General features: G+C 35.3%; 1 protein-coding gene across 1 annotated transcript in view; it reads left to right on the forward strand.

The window, feature by feature from the left end:
* The first annotated feature begins 3,078 nt into the window (after positions 1-3,078).
* LOC105198818 (alpha-2B adrenergic receptor) overlaps positions 3,079-20,139 on the forward strand; it is a 105,964-nt gene continuing 88,903 nt past the window's right edge. Inside the window, 2 exon segments of the mRNA XM_026136302.2 lie at positions 3,079-7,627; positions 7,718-8,642. Coding sequence (XP_025992087.2) covers positions 7,251-7,627; positions 7,718-8,642 — 1,302 coding nt within the window. The 5' untranslated portion in view covers positions 3,079-7,250.

The following is a 20,139-nucleotide window of genomic DNA, read 5'->3' on the forward strand; positions in this document are numbered from 1 at the left end:
GAAATTTGCATATTTTTAGATTTATTTTGCACATCGCGGAATGACCGATATATAAATTTGTAAATAACTGACGTAATAAAATTCAAATGTTGATTTTTATTAAATTTTATTAGTAGTATTGTTTGAAACGGTCATTTTTCACATGATTAAAAACAGGTTTTCACAGCGCGCGCTGTGAAAAGAAGTTTCTTTTCCCTTTTTATAATCAAGTTTCTTGAGGCATGCCCAGGTATCTATTATTAATCTCCGACAGTATCCACGTCGCCAAAGTTCAAATACATCGAAGGCGTCCCGCTTGATGTTCGTAGACATTACGGGCGAATCAGCACAATTGCCGACTGTCACTTTGTTGCAATCGAATTTGGTAGCATTCAAGGAGAGGACGAGTCAGTGCGCGCGTACCTGTATCTCGATGTAAAGACAGGGCCGAAAGGGAGGACTAGTTCGTAACTAGTTTCTCTACCACGACTATGGCAGCGTGTCCTCGAGTGAGAACAATGTCGATACACGAACATGTCTTTCATCAATAACCGAGCCAGCGCGCAAAAGGAGACACGGGCTTGCATGTCGACCGGTAGAGTTACGACGATATCCTCAACTTAGAGAAACTTTCGGCAAAGAGGCGGACAGAAGGACCGAGGAAGGTACAGACGAATGAGTATCGAGTTGACGCGGCAGAAACAACAACGGAGAAGAAGGGAATAATGCTTATTCTCCCCTTCCACTTTATTGGATTTATATCCAATTAGAGATAGAAAGATCTGGACTCTCTCTCGATTGTGGTGCCACTGTCCCGAATCTGCGCTCACTCCAAATCGATTCAATCTATCGCTTATTTTTCATTATTGTCTATAAATGATGCATATGTTACATTATTAACTGAGCTTATACCTTTTTCAATTAAAAAGGAGGAAGCAGAAAAAGTTGTCAATACTAAAGTGGATATAACTCAAAATAAGAGATACATATGTGTTCATATAAACGTAATATACATTTATAAACTGAATAATTTCTCTCTCTCTCTCTCGCTCTCTCGCTCTCTCGATGCTCTCAATCGAAATATTCGATTATTTGAATATCATCAAAACCATAACATATATGAAAAAAATATTTCAAAATGTTGAAAATTTTATGAATCTTTCACATTTATGATTTCTATAATTAATCGATTGACAGATTTACATCACAATTTAAATTGAAAAAAATATGTTAAAGCGCTCAGTAATCGGATACCAGGATTTATTGACTATAAGTAGTGAATTTAAAAGAAATATAGAAAATAGTTGTTTTAAGAACAAAAAGGTCGTGCTCTTGCCTTTTTCAACTTTTCCATAAGCCTTGGATACATGATACGGTAACTCGAAATATGAAGTACATATTTTCTATGTATATTTTATATATCCGTTTATAGGTCTAAGCGTTGAAATAGTCCCTCGATGTTAAATCGAGATATTCGATTACTTTCGAATATCGTCGAAAAAAATACGATACTATAAATCATATGAAAAAATATTTCAAACGTTCAAAATTTTATGAATCTTTCATACTTATGTATTTAGATCTGCCGAAAAAATCAAATGATTGTTTAAGAAGAAATAGTTGAAATAAATCGTAGAAACGAAAGTCAATATTAATTAAATTCAATATATTTCGTATAAACAGAAAAGTACCTGTCATCATTTGAAATGAGAAACGTAATTTAAATAAAAAATGTCTTTTGCAGACAGAGAGTACTATTGGAGATTCTCTAGAAGTAGAAAGATGTCATCAAATTTTTCTCAATAATAGTTTTCGACGATAATCTTTTTATTGACTGTCCATTTTCAGCGGAGTCTTTCTTTCTTTCGAACTAGTCATGCGATCGAGGTAACTTTTATTAAAGAAGAATGTAGAAGAATCCAGTATTTATTTGATGAAATAATACCAAGTTTTCTTCGACGGAATTAGATTATAGGAAGGGATCAGGGTTCTGCTCGGATGAGCTACTAAGATTATCGGTGAGTATTCCTATATGAGAATCGAGTGTATGCACTTTCCGTAAAATATAATGAATGTGGTTTTCGTGATAGATACACAAAACATGAGCTTGTAGTTAAAAATGAAAATACACTCGTGAGTTTGCAAATTGTAATTTCAAAGTTATTTTCTATACTTTTCTTTATTTATCTTGATATTAGCACAAGTGGAACGTAGGTAGGTCAAAGACGATAAATTTGAATTGTAAAGAATATTTTCGCTTAGATGTAAACCTGGAATATATTTTAACATACTTAAAATACATGCATTTAAATGTTACATTTGCGATTCATTACCCGACGGTGGAATCTTAGCAAATCAGAGATGTGAACAAAATGCAAAATCGTTTAGACATATTTGTATCAGTTATACAAATAATAGAGTACAAGAGAACAACATGTTATATGTGTAACTCGACAATATTATATATTAAATGCATAATAATCAAGACTAAGTGATATTCATGACATTAAAATGATATAAAATCTTCATTCATTTTTCAGTAAAATTATTTTCTTTTTAGAAGCAGCAACGTGATCGACTACAGATGTTAGAAAGTCTAAGATAATTTTGCTTTAGTGTCGTTATTAAGGGTCTACAATTGCATTCTTCGCTTAAGTGAGCTTAATTGAGCGAGAAAACTGCGAGCGATCTTGCTTTATTATCAAAAGTGATAGTGCTACTTTTTAAAATTATATCTTTTGTCATGATTTTTATATGTTGTAGGAAATTTTTATGTATACGCACTGTTTTTCATGCCTAAAATTATTGAATTATCGATATAATTCCAAATATGAACCGAAAGTAATACTAAGTATAAATTATATTTTTTGCAGACGGTAATGAATGTCCAAAATAATTATACTCATTAATTTATAAATTCTGTATTTTTGTTTGCGTATTTCAACATGAATTTATATTTTTCCGCTATATTACGCGATGAGAATGATAAAAACAGTATTCATAGTCATGTAAAAAATATAGTGCAATTAATATTTTGCATAGGAATATTTATTCACAAATGTTCAAATTTATTTTAATATTTGTTCATATAATATTTCTTGGTCTTTTATGTTTATATAGATATTTTACCAATGCCCTCATTTTCCACTGACATGTCAAAGGTTTGTAATTGATCAAATATGGATTTAAATCTTGTTATTTATAAGGAATGATTTATTAAAAATTGAATGCTTCTCAATACTGTTGACAAGAGATAACTGATGCACGAAACGATTATTGAATATATAAAAGTGACATATATCTTCTTTACTCGCGATATAATTGTATATGTATAATCGTCTTTGCATAAAATGCAAAGTGAAAGAATTGATTATTTATAATACGTATTTAATAAATAGAAATATTTTTGTAACATTCTTTTGCGTGAGAAGCATTAAACGATAAACGAAACAAACTTAAAAGTAAAGAAAAATAAATATAACATATTCGTAATATATAGTAGTTTTACATGTATGATAGTTATATCGGTGTTTCGCTAGGAGTAATTTAAAATTGAAAATAATAGCAACATCGATAAATGTAATAGGCAAAATAATGTTGGTTCGGAGCGACGGATCATATTTTCTCGTCGCGGACCGATCGGTCGATGGTCCAAAGTCGACTGTCCGCGAGCGTACTGTCGGAGAGTACTAGCCGCGTCCCGACGCTTGCGCGCCGCAGGTTCCACGACTCCGTTAGACGGCGCCCCGACGCTGGTACCATCGGACGGAGCGATCGGTCGGGCCAACAGTCAGCCTCCAGTGAGCCAAGCAAGCTCTCTTTCCCTCCCTCACGCTCCCCCGTCACATATACATGCACACGTATACATAGGATACACGCAGGCACACGGCCACACACAAAAACGCAGTTACACACATATACACGTACATTCTCTTACTCTCTCTCTCTCTCTCTCCGCCAACATCCTGCGAGAGTCTCCATCCACCGAACGACACGAGAGGGAGTTCGAGTTCCTGGCTTGTCCCTCACGGCTGCAGTGCGTTTCCAAACACCCATGAGACAACCTCGAACTACTCGCACGCACGCACGCATGCACACGGGGTGTTGAAGAGACACGAGGACGAGACGACGGAGACGTTCCCGAAAAGCTCCTTGTAATTAGTGTTGAGAAGTCGACGAGTTGGCCGCTGGACAGCCTGCCACGCGACTGTGTCACTGATATCAATACAAATTCATTTGTTTTTCCCTCCTCTACTTTTCGTCTACTGTCTTATTAATTGTCTGTCGCTGTCGTCTTAATCCCTCTGTCAGTATAGTAATCGCGAATCGATATTCAAATGATGCGAAAAGCCTCCACTTGCTTGACAAAGCTAGACCTGCTCTCGAATAAATTGTGCTGACTGTCGAAGGAGACTGAGAAGTTATACGTGTGCGTTGGGGAGATCTGATGAGACCAATCGTGCTCCTAGTCCAAGTGCGCGAATTGAATCTCGTCTCCGTAATGTCATTTTGCAACGTATCCGATTCGCAGCTTCGTTTTTCGTGCTAGAGTGCTTAAACGGAAGAAAAGACAAAAAAAAAGAGATCTTTAAGAGTTTTAAAGATGCAATGTTAAGAATATAGTGGTATCACGAGATTTGATTGAAGATTTTTACGTGTTTCACGGCTTATAGATTATTTGTGCTCCTGGTACAAAGGGAGAAAACTTACGTGCACGGAGAAAAAACAATTCTCATAGAGAAGATAAAACGTGCTCACAGGCGAAATGTCTCAGGTCAAAGCGAATCTTCGATATTGTCAGAGCCGAAGAAAAAGGTAGCACTGTTAGATCGTCAAATGAAGATCTCTTCAATCAAAGACAACCGAGTAGCATCAACTTGAAAAAAGTTAACAATTATCGATTACTTCGAGTTACTTCTACGCGTTGCGAGATAGAGAAGATCTCATACCTCACAAATCGGATAAAATAAGTTTGCAAGAAAAAATTGGAAAAGGATTCTTTTTCCTCCCCCCATTTATCGCGCCAGGAGTCGCCAAATTCAGGAAATAGTTTTGAACGAAAGGATTTGAAGAAGATCCGACGGATATCACGAGTTACTACTGAATCTATCTAAATATACCGGAACTTCTTGTTGCGAGACCAACAGGCGATTGATGAAATAGACATTTTCATATTAATTCTCTATCGTTATCGAAGCTACAGTATTTTATAACGGTCGAACGTACATACATCGTTGAAAGTCGTGAGTGAACTTATGAATGGATCTACTTAATCCAATGACCTAGTGCCGTATGAAGGAGGGTTAGAACGAGAGACAAGGAAACGGGACACGTCGTCGCAGCGTAATGAGGTCTATAATGTGTAAATAGGTGTACATACGAGAAAAACTCTTACATTACCGTGCGCGATTTCTTTAAAGCAAAACAAGATTTTAATTTACTTGAGTTTTTTCTCCCTCTTGACTTTTCTCTCTCTCTCGCTCTCTCTCTCTTTCTCTCTCTCTCTCCCTTCTTCTCCTCCTCTCTATCTCTCTCGTTCGCTCTTTTTCTCTCTATTTTCTCTTCCTCTTGCCTCTGCCTTTTTCCTACGTATCATGTATCAATTAACTTGTCATATATATCCTATATTTAACGATAGAGTATAGATTAAGAATATTTGCGCTTTAGCCACGTACGATTGATAAATCGCTAATTCCGTGTACATTTACAGAAGTTACTAATAAAGCATGCACATGGCTCGTGAGTAGCACCTTCGGATTCGCGTTAATACATGTTACATGTATTACTTATTATATATAATATAAATACGTGTACATAATTTTACAATCTATAATCTCTGTTGTTCTGATTTTTCTCACTGATTTTGTAGTATTCGAAAAGCAGGTCGGAGCAGTACGGGTATCCAGCGCTTAGCCTTTTAGCCCCGGCGCGATAATTAATTAGCTCGCGGGCATCGTTAGATTGAAACAACGTCGAGCCGCGCGTAGGACTTGAGGAAAGAAAGCGAGAGAAGAAACGTAAATTGAAGTGAAACGAAGAAATCGCGTTTCCATCGCGAAAGAGGAAACGTACGAGCGCGTAAATCAATTATCGAGTTTTAGACAAAATCGTGTTTCACGACCGTGTCAAAATGGCTGTCGTCTTGTGAAATTACTTTGGGGATCTGTGCTAGTCCTAAAGAGAAATTTTCTTACGATCGTCGGCATTTTCTCAAGAAAACTTTTCTCGCTTCATTTGCCTCCAGGCTATGTAGGCTGCTCAAGCTTAATATAAAGAAAAAATAAAAAAAAGGGGACCAATTTTTTACTCTTATTCTCATAGACTATCTCTCTCTCTCTCTCTCTCTCTCTCTCTCTCTCTCTCTCTCTCTCCTCTCTCCTTTCTATCTTTTTCTATCTTATCTATCTCTTTTTCTTCCATTTTCTCTATCTACCTTGATACTCTTAATCAAGTCGCCCAGTGGACTATCCATAAATCTTTGTCCGTGTTAAATCTGTTGTGGACCAGTGAATACAGGAAACACGAGGAACGGAGTCGTGCGACTCATGCAAGCAATAAATTAAAGACCAACTAAGTATGACCACGGCACCGAAAACGTAACAGAAGTAACGTTACGATTGCAACAGCAAAAAACCGAAGGTGTCAGTTGCGCCGAAATTAGCTAAATTTAAGCTAAACTAGATTCTAAAAGATTTGGTCCAATAGAGAAAGAGAGAGAAAAAAAAGTGGTTAACGATTGTCGAAGGCGAAATTTAATCGCCCTTTGTTAGCTGCGTTAAGGAAAAAAAATAAATAAATAACGCAACGCGTAATAAAAAGCATAAAGTAGTAGACACTTTCAACAGTTTCAAAGACTTCTAAATTAAAGACACTTACTCGAACGAGTGCGGCACTAGCGTGATTCACGTATTATATAAAATACGCATCGATTACAGCGGGAACAAGCTCAACCAACGAAATTGGTATCGCAAATCAAATTATCGTTTGATCCGTGGAAGATTAATAGTCAGCGAGAGACAACGGCTTCGAGGAAAACGAGCCTAGAGGTGAAGGAAGAGCGCGTTTGGAGGCATTTACGTGTTCGAGAAGGATGGCATTATCCTGAAACGGGCATGACGCCCTTGGCCTCGAGATGCGACGAGACCACCACCCTCCTACTGTTGCTGCTACTCGAGCTGGCACCCGGGGCACGTTGCTATTCGCGCGCGGCTGCAACCTCCGCTTCGTCCATACCGAGATAGCATCTACAGTCCCCGGCGAGGGTGCGAGTGATGCCGCTTCTCGGCAGCATTATGACCATCGCCGTCGACGATAGTCCGACAACGGCATCCACGAGCGTCTTTGAGGGGAACATGACGTGGTCTCGACCAATCAGTGGTGCTGGCTCTACGTTTCCGAGTAACGAGGCCTTCCCGACGACACGTGCGATCCCGAACGGTAAAAAGCCACGGCGGCCGCGTCCAGCCGCGACAGCTATTACCACGGGCGGTGATCGCGTTGTTAGCAGGCGCCTCCTCAGCGGTGGAGGTGGTGCAGCTCTGGAGAAAGGACCGAGACGCAAGAACGCTGCGAAAAACAACGAAAAACACATCGAGCAAGCCGGCGAGCGTAACATCACGACGGGAAGAGAGAAGAGCGACGAGGCGGCGCGGGCGCGGGCGCGGGAGCGGGAGCGGGAACGGGAACGGGAGCGGGAACGGGAACGGGAACGGGAGCGGGAACGGGAGCGGGCGGCGAGAAAGGAAGCTTCTTCCCCTCGTCGCACTTGTGGCCACACTTCGGAAACTCAAATTTGCGACGGGAGCCGCGAGTCCGTAGGCGCGACAAAGAGTGAGAAAACTGCATTTACTGGGGCAGGGATAATAAGTACTGCTGGTGGAGTAGGCGGCGACAGTGAAAGACAAAGTGTCGACAGCGTAGGCAGTATAACTACCGCCGATAGTGTAAGTGTGAGTACAGGTGTATCGAACAACACGGAGGTGGAGGAGGAGGAGGCGGCGGTGGAGGAGGAGGTGCAAGTCGCGATTGAATACGGGAAGGATTTGTTGCTTTTCGGTTTTAGCGACACAATGGAGGACGCGATAAATTCGTTCAACGATTCATTCAACGGAAGTCTCCGTCATCCTTGGAATATTAGTTTGTATAACGAGACTTTCATTGTTCTGGGAGAGGGTATGTATCCGTCGGGATACACTCTCCCGCACATTATACTAGCGTCTATTCTCGCGACGCTCTTGATGATCGTGATCGTCGTGGGAAACATGCTGGTGATAATTGCCATAGCTACGGAGAAAGCGCTCAAGAATATACAGAATTGGTTCATAGCCAGTCTCGCGGTAGCGGACTTCTTCCTTGGTCTCGTCATCATGCCGTTCTCCCTCGCTAACGAGATCATGGGTTACTGGATCTTTGGATATTGGTGGTGTGATATTCATTCTGCCATGGACGTGTTGTTGTGTACGGCCAGTATCATGAATCTGTGCCTAATCAGCTTAGACAGATTTTGGAGCATAACGCAAGCGGTCGACTACTTGAAGAAAAGAACTCCAGCTAGAGCGGCGCTTATGATTACCCTTGTCTGGCTACTGTCGGCGCTTGTTTGTATACCACCGTTACTCGGATGGAAGAGACCCACACCGGAAGCAGAATATCCCAAATGCGAGGTAAGACAAAATTCTTTTTTACAAAATTCTTTTTTTCCTTTCAAATAACTCGTCGATCGTGAAAATCAAAACTAAGCCGAGCACGCATAATTACGTAAGAATTTAGAATTGTACGTAAAGTTGTATCAAATTATAATATTATTGTTCTTTAAAAATCCGTCTGCAAAAACAGACAGATATATCATTTGTAATCTTAATCATTTATTTAACTTTATTCTATCATTGTTAAAAACCGAATGAAGAATTATTAATGCGAAGAAAGTAGCGCGATCTCGAATTCAGTTGCTTTAAGCAATTATGGAAAATTAAACCAGATCCAATTTAATCTTCGGCTATTTGACTCCACTGATTATAATGGACACTATACGAATCCTATTTCCTGTAACAATTAATAAATGTGTTCTTCTACGGAATAGTGTCAAAATGACATAAAATAAAATTTTAATTTTTTCGTAAGCATATTTTAATATATTTTTATGTACTTATGCACAAAAAAGTAATATAACGAACTAATTGTTATATAAGGATGACGAATTAAGCAAACACAAATTTTGTGGAAAAGCTGAAAAATGTGCGCGCTACAGAGAATTTAAAATCTATTTTATATCTTCAAAATCCTTTTTATCCGCGTGTATTACTAGACGAGTGAGTAGTCAAAAAGGCAGGATCCTGTATAGTCAATGTATAACCAATTTCCAATTCGAATATTTTTGCTATGTATCCTCCTGTCGTGGGCGCGCAAGGAGAAAAAAGTAAGACGAAAAGTCCAAGCCGGACCGTTGCCTTTTATGCAATAGCCAAACTCATCCCTATCTTTAGCTCCTTGAATCCCGTTCACGATCATCTCCACAAAATGTTCACGGTGATCTCCACAAAACTACTGCGGATTGGATTTCTATGCGCGACAGTTCTATACTGGATTGAGACGTACTGAAATTCGTGTCGTTTTCTGCTTCTCCCTTGTATCATTTGTATAAACTGTAACTAAACGTTTGTCATTGAACGGCTTTTAGAACGTTTCCACGAGATACAGAATTTTCATAAAAAATATAATATCATATCAATTATATACAGTTATCTAAATGAATGCCATAGACGTTAAAATTATTGCTTATAGTAGAGTATCGTTTTATCAAAATTATTTTATAATTGTAAGACACGCGAATGCTTCCTATACATTTTTTTGTCATTAGAAGATTATTGTATTTCTGCCATTTATATTGCAACATCTTGCTAGCGGAAAGCACATAATCTAAAGGAGAATAAAAAGTGCTTTTGGCGCTATTATAATTGCACATGCTGGCGCATGATTGAATGCACCCTTAAACTTCCAACGGAACTAATTAGCGGATATAATTGAGCTATACATTCCTATGGCGTATAGTGGCAAAACTTGCTACACGAATTGCTGCGATGGATTATACAGCGTCTTGCAAATACAGAGAGAGAGAGAGAGAGAGAGAGGAAAATGTATGTATGTGTGTATTATATGCATTACGCATTCATTGTTTTTGTCTACATAAAATACACTCCAAGCTTAATAACGGTAAAACGATTGCGTACTTTCCTCATTAAATCGTGTAACTTCAATAACGACGAACCATTATGTGCAATTCGAGAATTTATCTGCTTGAGATAAGAAACATTAATTGCAACGTTAAAAATCATTATTTTTATATATTAAAAAATTATTTATATATTAAAATTAGCGTGATAATAAGGATAGGACGTAGAAAAATATAAACTCGATCACGAATAGACAATATAGTTTCCTCACTGGGTATTTGAATGAAACAGCATATCGTGACGAGTGGTGATTATTACATGCACGAAAATCGTGCCCGTCAAGTAGATGCGATGATAAGAGATGAATAAAGATCTCAAATACGTCGACCGAGGATGAAATGTGTCATTCAAGGATCGGTTGGATTTACAAATGACATAGCCTGTTGCAAAAGGAGTTGAAATTTTATTCTTGGTCATGGATTTGTCACAAGTGTATCCCGTTGCAACGCTATATCCAGAATACGTGATTTTAATTATCTTAGTTATTTAAATTTATAAAACTGACAATGAGCATGAAGCCAAGATATACAGTTCAAAAGAATAAAAAAAAGGATTATTAAAAAAAAATTGAAAATTTTTTTAATTATTTGGTTATTTAAACATTAGGAATAAATAGATTTTTAAACATCTTTTTGGTTGTTATTAATTATTATTCTGCAAGTAACAGGAAAAAAATCCTTTTAATAATTTCTTTTGAAAGAGCATTCTGATGGATAGGTGACACGTGAACATCAGTTAAAGCGCATCCTACTATCTCTTTTTGCTCTACAACTTTCTACTATACACGCCATTATGGATCTGACAATCTTGTTCCACGATTTCTTGTTCTCTTTCACATCCTCCTTTCTCATCCATTCAACGGAAGATGTGACATGAGGTCCTCCCAACCGACGATATTGCCACTGGATTTTTCTGACTGGTGACAAATGAAAGAGCGACAAGCACCACGCGACCGAAACGGCGAGGTGGACGAGCACAATCGCAATCATCGCGGTTTAATCTTTTAATGCGATTAGATTGACGCTTCTTTGGCTATTAACAAGGACGAATAAAAGATGCGATTTGTCTTCTTCACTGTTGCCAGCTTATCTTTATTTCACGAAGCTTACACATTACTGCTAAGGAAATAATACGCTTCCTCTTTCATTAGAATGAAATCGTTGAAACGGAGTATTCCGGAAAAATAATTGAATGTTCGTTCTAGTCACAGATTCCACGATTAAACAATTAAAATTGTTCTTTTTTACGAAATTAATTCATAAAGATAAACTGATAAACTTACGAGACATTTTGTAAAATTTGTGCCATATTTTATCAAGCATAGTATTTAAAATATCGCTAAATAAAAAATTATTTAATGAGATATTTAATGTTGTTAAGAAGACATTAATGTGATTAATTTCCTGGTACTACAGTAAAATTCAAAGAGCAACAAAAAAATTTAACTTGACGTTTTTTCGCATTCTATATGTAATTTGAATAGAATTGATAACAAATTTTGCATATGTACATGTGAGTTAGTTATCTATACTTTAGTATATACTTTAGTGCATTTACTAGTAACAGCAATTATATCCATAAGTAAGAGATACCATCAAAAAAGGTTTAACCTACAGCTAAAATCTAGTCATTAATTTTAAGTTCTGTTCCTGACATATTCTACATCCGGAACGCGAGCACTTATAAAACGTTTTACAAACTTTACAACATCCTCCGAAGTATCTGCATTTGTTAGGGAAAGTACGCGAGAAGACAGAGAGGGAGAGAGTTGGACGAAATACATTCAGGAAGGAAGTAGTTCTCACTCTTGTCTTTTAATGCGATTAGTTTAGCAACTCCGCAACGATGCAACAACATGCAACGGAGAGTAAGCTACTGTTTACAATGGAATTGCAATTATCTCTAATAAACGACGACATGTTTCGTATGTGACTTTTATTTGTTGATTGTGTCGTAAAAATGAGCTAAAGAATTTTATTTAATATTTTTATTTTAATACATACACTATGATATAACTTTTTCTTAATCAATTTCTTCTTTTTTTTCGACATAAAATGGCGGATCAGAACATTTACAATTTTCTGATCCGCTCAAGAATGGTATTAAAATTGAAGATATCTAATGGGTGAGATCCTCATGTATGTTGTCCGAAAGAATAATATTTTTATATGTATAAATTATGAGATAAAGTCTAAAGAATCTAAAAGAAACTTTTATTAATGTGACACTCTAATTTAAACATGATGCAAATTTTTTTATTATAGCTACATAAATAACTTGTAAACATATTTACGAGGAAATTCATTTGGTTGACTCATTCATTTGTAAGCAAATTTATTCAGATTTAGAAGTGAAGAGATGGCGAAATCAATCATCAAATGGATTCTATGTAGGTAGCTTTTTACCAAACAAGAATACAAATCGCTTTGTAAACTCAAAATTGTATTACATCATTGTTGCTTTTTAAACATTTACTTCTATGAATGTAAGGATGCATTAATTGATTAAGGAAGTCTTCCATCTCCATTTTACTTTTATATCACCACGCGTGAAATGTTTCATATCCATTATCGTATTAAAAAAAACGAAATATTTTTACAAAAAATTCTAATAATAATACTATTAATGCAGTATTACTGTAACAAATGTTTATATATTGTAGCACTCCAATGAAGTCATTTTATCTAGAATCACGTATGTAAATGAATTTGATTTCTGAAAAAACGCGCGTGAAAGAAATGAATACCGAAATATTTATATATGTTGTCGCATTTTAATCAGAGAAATAGATAAATTTCGAATTGTCATTAGGTTGGGTTTATTAATTAGGAAAATATCGTATTGAAAAGTTGAATTATTTAAGAAAGCAGAAAATTTTAATAGCTTTGAGTTTCAATATAACTTATAAATTTTTCCAGTATCTGAAATATTTTAGAGATTAGAAATGAGTTTATGTTCAAACTGCGCTTTATTGATATTTTTCTTGTGGCATACATATTAATTAATAAATAAATATTTATTTGTTATATTACTGTTGTTTCCATATTAAATGTGAGAAATATTGTTTTCATATAAATAACATTTAAATACATTTGCCTAGGGAAATAATGATAAATTGTTATAAATTGTTATATTTCAGTTTGTAAAATGACATTCATGAATGGACACTAATGGTAACTTTGTGTATTAAGCAATCTTTTAATATATTTAACTAGTCTTGATTAGTTTAACTGAAAATTCGTACTAGAGTTCGTATTAGCAGCATCCAAATACACGTGTGTCGACATTTCACGTAAAAGCATTAGTACTTTGGTCGTAAGAAAAATTTATTTCAGCATTTAACTGAATTTTATACCATTAGTAAATTATTAAAAATAGACTAAAATTCACATAATGTAATACAAACAGCATAATATAAAATCCTCTTTCATAATTTTATCAAAGAAATAACATATCTTACATATACACATGTACTATTTAATATTTATAATATTTAATAGTTATATGTATAAAATGATTAAACAATTTTTCAGAAAATTGTGAAAGAAATTCTCTTTCTAATTTATGCTAAACATAACTAATTATTTAAATAAAGAAATCGTGACGTATCTAAGACGTATGTTTTTTAGTAATATCTTTTTTACTTTGTTAAAAGTTATTGTGGCGTTGGGTGGTATTCTAAATACCGTCCATTACTACACGAAGCGAATAAATCTAGCAAGATAACGCCCATGCAAATTTATTCCATCTTACTGATTGAGAGACACCATTACTAAATATAAAATTATCCAGAGGATTGTGTTAAGTCTTATAGAAATTTCATCATTAATCGTGCGTAACCTAGCTATTTGACATTTCATCAGATCTAAAAGTTCAAAGGATATACACATGAATGCTATATACTAGTCTTAAAATTGTGCAGAAAAATTAGATTTCCAAGTTGTAGAGATTTTGTTCTTTATTCTATAAAATTTCTTGCAGTCTTCTTTTTTTATAAAGTTTTAGAACACATGTTGAATATATGATATCAATGTCAATGAAACGAAAAAGGTAGTGGTGAGTATTATTACTCACAGCGACAGTTTATATAAATTTGTGATTATATTGCTTTAGTTTTAATAAAAAAAAAGTTATTTTTAAATCAGTGTGAATTTATACACTTTTTTGTGATTTTATGTAAATATTGAATAAAACCGAGAAAATAGCCATTGCGATCAGAAGCGTTAATGGATAATTTGCATTTCGATATGTTGTATTTTGCAAAACACTTCTCAAAGTTTCTCAGATTGTCGATAGGATACAGATTCTCTTCTATTGTATCTGCATTCCTCGTGCCTGTACTGCTCTACTCATGATGTTGCTTTATAAAACTTTCATGGAATTCAAAGGATGCGCGAAACCGAAGGTTTCTACCTCGGGATTGCGTTACTTCCCAAAAGAGCAATTGCGAGAATCACTCCCAAATGCATTCCACATAAACATATGCAGCTTGCTATCTTGTGCTATAAAATATGCTCTGGATATATTGAGCTATTTTCTATAAAATATCAACCATCTGCGCCACAATCAACGTTTCCTCAAATGTCTATATTAAAAAAAGATGAAAACATAAAATAAATCATTCTCACTGAAATTTACACCAAGTCGTTTATATACATATTTATATTATTGTCTGTCTGATAGGATATGTATGATGGGATATTTATCTTTAAAACAACGTAGCATTGATATTTCATTTAATATTGTTTTAGAAAATTCTAGTTCGAAGTAAAGAGAAACATGCGTATTGATCGTACAAATACACATATTCACTTGGCAATCTAATAATCTACATGCAAATTAGTAAATCGCAAACTTTATTTTAATAATTGCTTTAGTAAATGCCTTTTCGTTAGGAGAACATTCTCTCTCTCTCTCTCTCTCTTTCTCTCACACACGAATACACACACAAACTCACACACAATATATATTGTTTGGCACTTGGAACGTGTAAAAGCTCGTGCTAACTTGATGCAATTATAAAAAGAATAATAGCGTGAATCGAGAATAGTTGGCTCAAAATTCAGGATCGTTCGTTTCAGAGATATTAACAAAGCTTTGGATACAGACGATTTTTAAACACGATTTGTTTATTTCGAAATGCTACGCATTTGAAAATTTTCTGGCGTCAATAAAAGCTTGCTATGCTCAGGAAGCGGAAAGAGCAGAGAAATAAAATTCCATCGAGTCTTGAGGCCATGACCCGATTCGACCCTTTTGCATCGTTGTTGCGCTACTATCGTTACAATGCTCAGTTATTTTTCGATTCTATTAAAAGGATAATTTTTTCCCTTTCTTCAGTCTCTCTCGTTATGAATAGTATGTTATTGATGCTTCGTTAAATACATTTAATCGGTCGCAATATTCGGAGTAAGTGTCTTGATAAAGTGCTAACGGCGCGTAAAATCTTTTTTGACGTAAATCACAGAACTACTTGGTCTAATTGCCCAACGTGTTCTAAGCACTAAATTAACAGCCTAGTGGTTCAGTATTTCAGACTTTTTCCGTCTGTCTTTCTTTACTTCACTTAATTTGGAACGATAACGATTCGAGCAGCAAAAGCATGCGAACACAATAATTCTTGGAAATAAATATTTCTAAATATAATTTACAGTTTGGATATAAGTTTTATCAGACTAAGAAATACAAGGAGAATTTATTTTATGGAATTTAAGCTATACAGTATAAGATAAAACTTAGTATTTTTTAACGGTTGCTGCCATTTTTATAAAAATGTTATTCGTTAAAGTGCCGTTTTCAAAATAGCTAATGCTACTGCATGTTATAACAAACATAACATCGTAAACAAATATTAAACGCAAATGTTTTATCTTTATATTTGATATTATTTTATTTGTAATTAATTTTATTTTCTGTTATACTGAAATCTTTGAAATACGCGATATTATTTTAAAGGTAATTAAAAAATATTAATTATATTTGTTTAATTTTCAGTATAAATATTCTTCAATCGATCATGATAATTAATACATTACTAGTAAATTATTTTCATTGGTTAGCAGCATCGTTAAAAATAAACTATTACCGCGATTGGTTTAGAATGTGGGAGTATCATTAATTTCTCAGCAAACGGAAGAGATGCTTAATCATTCGAAATCAACTTTATCCCGATTTAGATTACGTGGTTATATCCCGTAAATTATAGATTTCAGTTAAAATCAACGTCTGATGACTCGCTCGTCGTTAGAAGAAGCGATCTCGACTGCGAATTAGCGAGATAATTGCGTTGAGCGACAGCGTTAATCGAAATATCTCGGACTTCAGTTAGGATGTATGAGAGATGTATCGCAGTGGGATGTGCCAGCAGAAATAATGAAGAGTGGCGGTGCTTTGCTTCACCGATACTTGCTTCTTTCTTACTCTTGCAATCCCGAAATACAGAATGCTTCTACATTATTTGCAGTACCTACAGTCGTTTCCACATTGTCTCCTCGAGCATTATTTTTCTGTCTGTTTGTTGCCATATTTAAATGCAGTCCAATGTCTGGAGACTGACTAAAGATACAATATTACAAATAATACACGCGATATCTTGCGTTATCTTGCGTTATTAAATAAATTAATTGAAGAGATAAAAGGTACAACATAAATTATTTCAATTAAATGTATTGTACCAGTATTTAATATCCACATTTCGTTGAAAATTATAGGCTTTATAACATTTTAACATTTGAACAAATAATAATATTAATAGCTTTATCCTAAATGCCTAAAAACAAGTATAGTTCAAGTCACGTACGCGAGGCTACAGTATAATATTATTACAACACTATAATATCTGATCCACATAAAAATCCATAATTAAAAAAAGAAAAGTCATAAAGCATCTGCTCCGCAAGAGCTATCGCATTATATACAGATATCATACAGATATCACAAAACGCAAAACATCTTCCGAATGGCACACATCATACAACATTCGCACATTGTACGCACAGTTAACTTTTTCGCATCGCATACTGTATACTTGGGATCCTAACATCGACAGACGGCATTAAATTTCACGAGGCAATCAGTACACGGTTTGCTCTGAAAATTAAATCGATACGCCGCCACGTATTGCCATATTAAGTCCATACTACGTGACCGTCGGTGAGTGCCAGTAGTGAAATCGAGGTCGAGTCAGCCCGTGCGTCAGGGCGAGAACATGCGGACAACCGCCTTTGTCGTGGTACGAACGATCAAAAGGCTAAAGAGCGCCAATCGAGTCGGGAGTTGATATTGAAAGCCGACCAAAGTTTAAAAAAAAAAGTCGAAGAAAACTGCGGTTGCAAGTACAAAAAAGATTAAATGGAGAGAACAGAGAATAATTCATTTGGTGAATGTTACAATCAAACGAGAGGTTAATCTGCTGTATTCTCTTTCTTTTTCTCTTAAATTTATTTCGTTTGTATATATTGTACATATTCGCTTTATGCATTGTATTTTATATCATTCCCTTTTTTCCCTTTTGTTCACACTTATTCTCTTTTGATGTGCATAAAACGATACGTAGGACGGATTCTCGCTCGAATCATTCCTTTTCAAATAAAAATTTAACACAAGGTACTTTTTAAAATTATTATCATACTTGTTACTTAATTTCCCGCAACGCTGTCTCGACTCTCGACCGATCACAAGCGATTAAAATCTCTTGCGATTAATACGTAAAGTTCATTTTATTAGTTTTCCTATGTCAATTTTCCGTAAATTATCCAATTATTATACGCTTATTTTGCTAATAACAAGATAAAAATTATGAATATACACTTGAAGAAACATTTGCAAATATCACTATTTTCTCATTTTCTCATCCAGTATATTCAAGCAAATAATAATTTTATATTTACACAAATTTCTGCTTTATCTTACGAAAGTAAATTTCACGTGGTTAATGTGTGGTTTTGTCAAGTGATGTTTATAAACAATTTCTAGTTTACCTTAGCATAGTAGATATAACGTACATTGCTTCAGGCTAAAAAACTCGTACGCTAAAAAAACATTATGCATTTAAAAGTTTACCGCCAAGCAACCATATTCCATTGCTCGCTGTATCGAGGTCAAGCTCCGATCTGCTTCGTTATTTCAATGATGACGTAATCCACTTGAAATGTAAATGTTAGATAATATTTTTAAATATTATTACAAATTTGAGAAAAATTATTTTTAATTAATTAAATTATGTTTTTATGTCTTTTTTACTCTTTAATTAATGTTTCATTTCCTTGATACTAATTTAAAAAAATTCTCTTTTTATTTTCAATACCAATTTTGTCGAAATAATCTGGTGTGTTTGAATTTTTTATTTTCATCATCCATTTCCTCGTTTTCAGAGAAAATGTCGCACTATAAAAAGAGAAAGAGAAATTTGTCATTCAATATTTTGTTTCGACTATTCTTTTTTTTATTACAAGAGTAAATCGTTGATACTTATGCTTTCAAATAAGTTCTCGAATTTTCAAGAGCTTTTCAGTCTCGTCGATTGGAGTACGAGCATGCTCAAGTAGCCATCCTGATTACGTCGGTAAACTTAAAAGTTTTAATCTACTCTTCTATAGATGATGAAGACTTCATAACTTCCACCGAGTTCAGTTTAGAAGTTTATATTCTTTAATATGCCTGAACGAAAGCATTTGAAGATATGTTTGTTTAGGAACAAAGCATTTTATGAGCTTTGTCTTTCGTATATAGTATTATACATTATGCATTTTGTTATCAAAAATTTCTAATACAAACGCTTTATACAGATACTTGTTGCAACAATAATATAAATTAAATATTGCTCTGGTTTAATTATATATTTTCTATTTCTTCTTCTATATCTTCACACACAGTACTAATACTTCTGTAAGATTGCTTTATAATAAATAATAAAATAAAAAAAATATTAATGACAAATTTTAATAAATTTACGTAAATTATCTGATATTTATAAAGGGAGAATAGTGAAAGAGAAAATTTAGTATGATAATAAGAAGCCCTACGCTGCAAGAAGGCAGCACTGCAAGCAAACAATCCCAAAGAGCAATTTACAGCAATACGCACATGTATGACGAGGCTGATGAGAAAACGAAGTAGTCTCGTGCATCGTTGATTAATTCAGAGAGAAATAAGTAAAGAGGTTGCTATTAGCATATGATAATTCAATTTGTCTGAGAATTTCAGACAAATGGATTTTTTTAAGTATTTAGCCTGAAGGGAGTCGATGAGAATGAAAATGATGTTTAAATAGCATTTTACACACACACACACACACACACACACACACACACACACACACACACACACACACAGACGCAGCGCGAAGCTTTGAATATTTTATCAAAAGGAAATAAATTTAAATGTAGAGCAGGCAGAATATATTTCCATGTGGGCAATGGATTATCGATTGAGATCATTGCGGTTGATACCACAACCGAGATTTAAAGCTTAAGTGACACGCGCGCGCACCCACGTGAAATCTGTGTAAACGCGATGAGACAGAAAACATTAGTTTCCCCTCTGCAAATCCACGGCGTCAACGTTGCAGCGACGTGACAGCGGCCTTAAGCTTCTTGGCCGTCATTCACCGCCAGAGATGCATTTCACGGCGGCACGACTCGCAAGCAATTCCAGAGTAATTCGCGGTGACGCACGGCTCATCGTGTCTCTGGTACGTGGACGACGCGGCGCGGAGCGGCACGTCACATCGCTGCAGCGTACTTTATTAAAAAATTTCCAAGACAAGAGGCATTCGGCATCCTTGTCCCATTGAGTGAGGAGAGAGAGAGAGAGAGAGACGAGGTCGCTGCCTTTCTCCGCAGCGACTAACTTCGCGTCCCTATCGCGGATAGCTGCTGCATCTCATATAAAGGGATGTTTTTTAATAAGATCACGCCCGTCCTACTTCATT

Source organism: Solenopsis invicta, chromosome 11, assembly GCF_016802725.1.
Source record: "Solenopsis invicta isolate M01_SB chromosome 11, UNIL_Sinv_3.0, whole genome shotgun sequence".
Classification (NCBI taxonomy): Eukaryota; Metazoa; Arthropoda; class Insecta; order Hymenoptera; family Formicidae; genus Solenopsis; species Solenopsis invicta.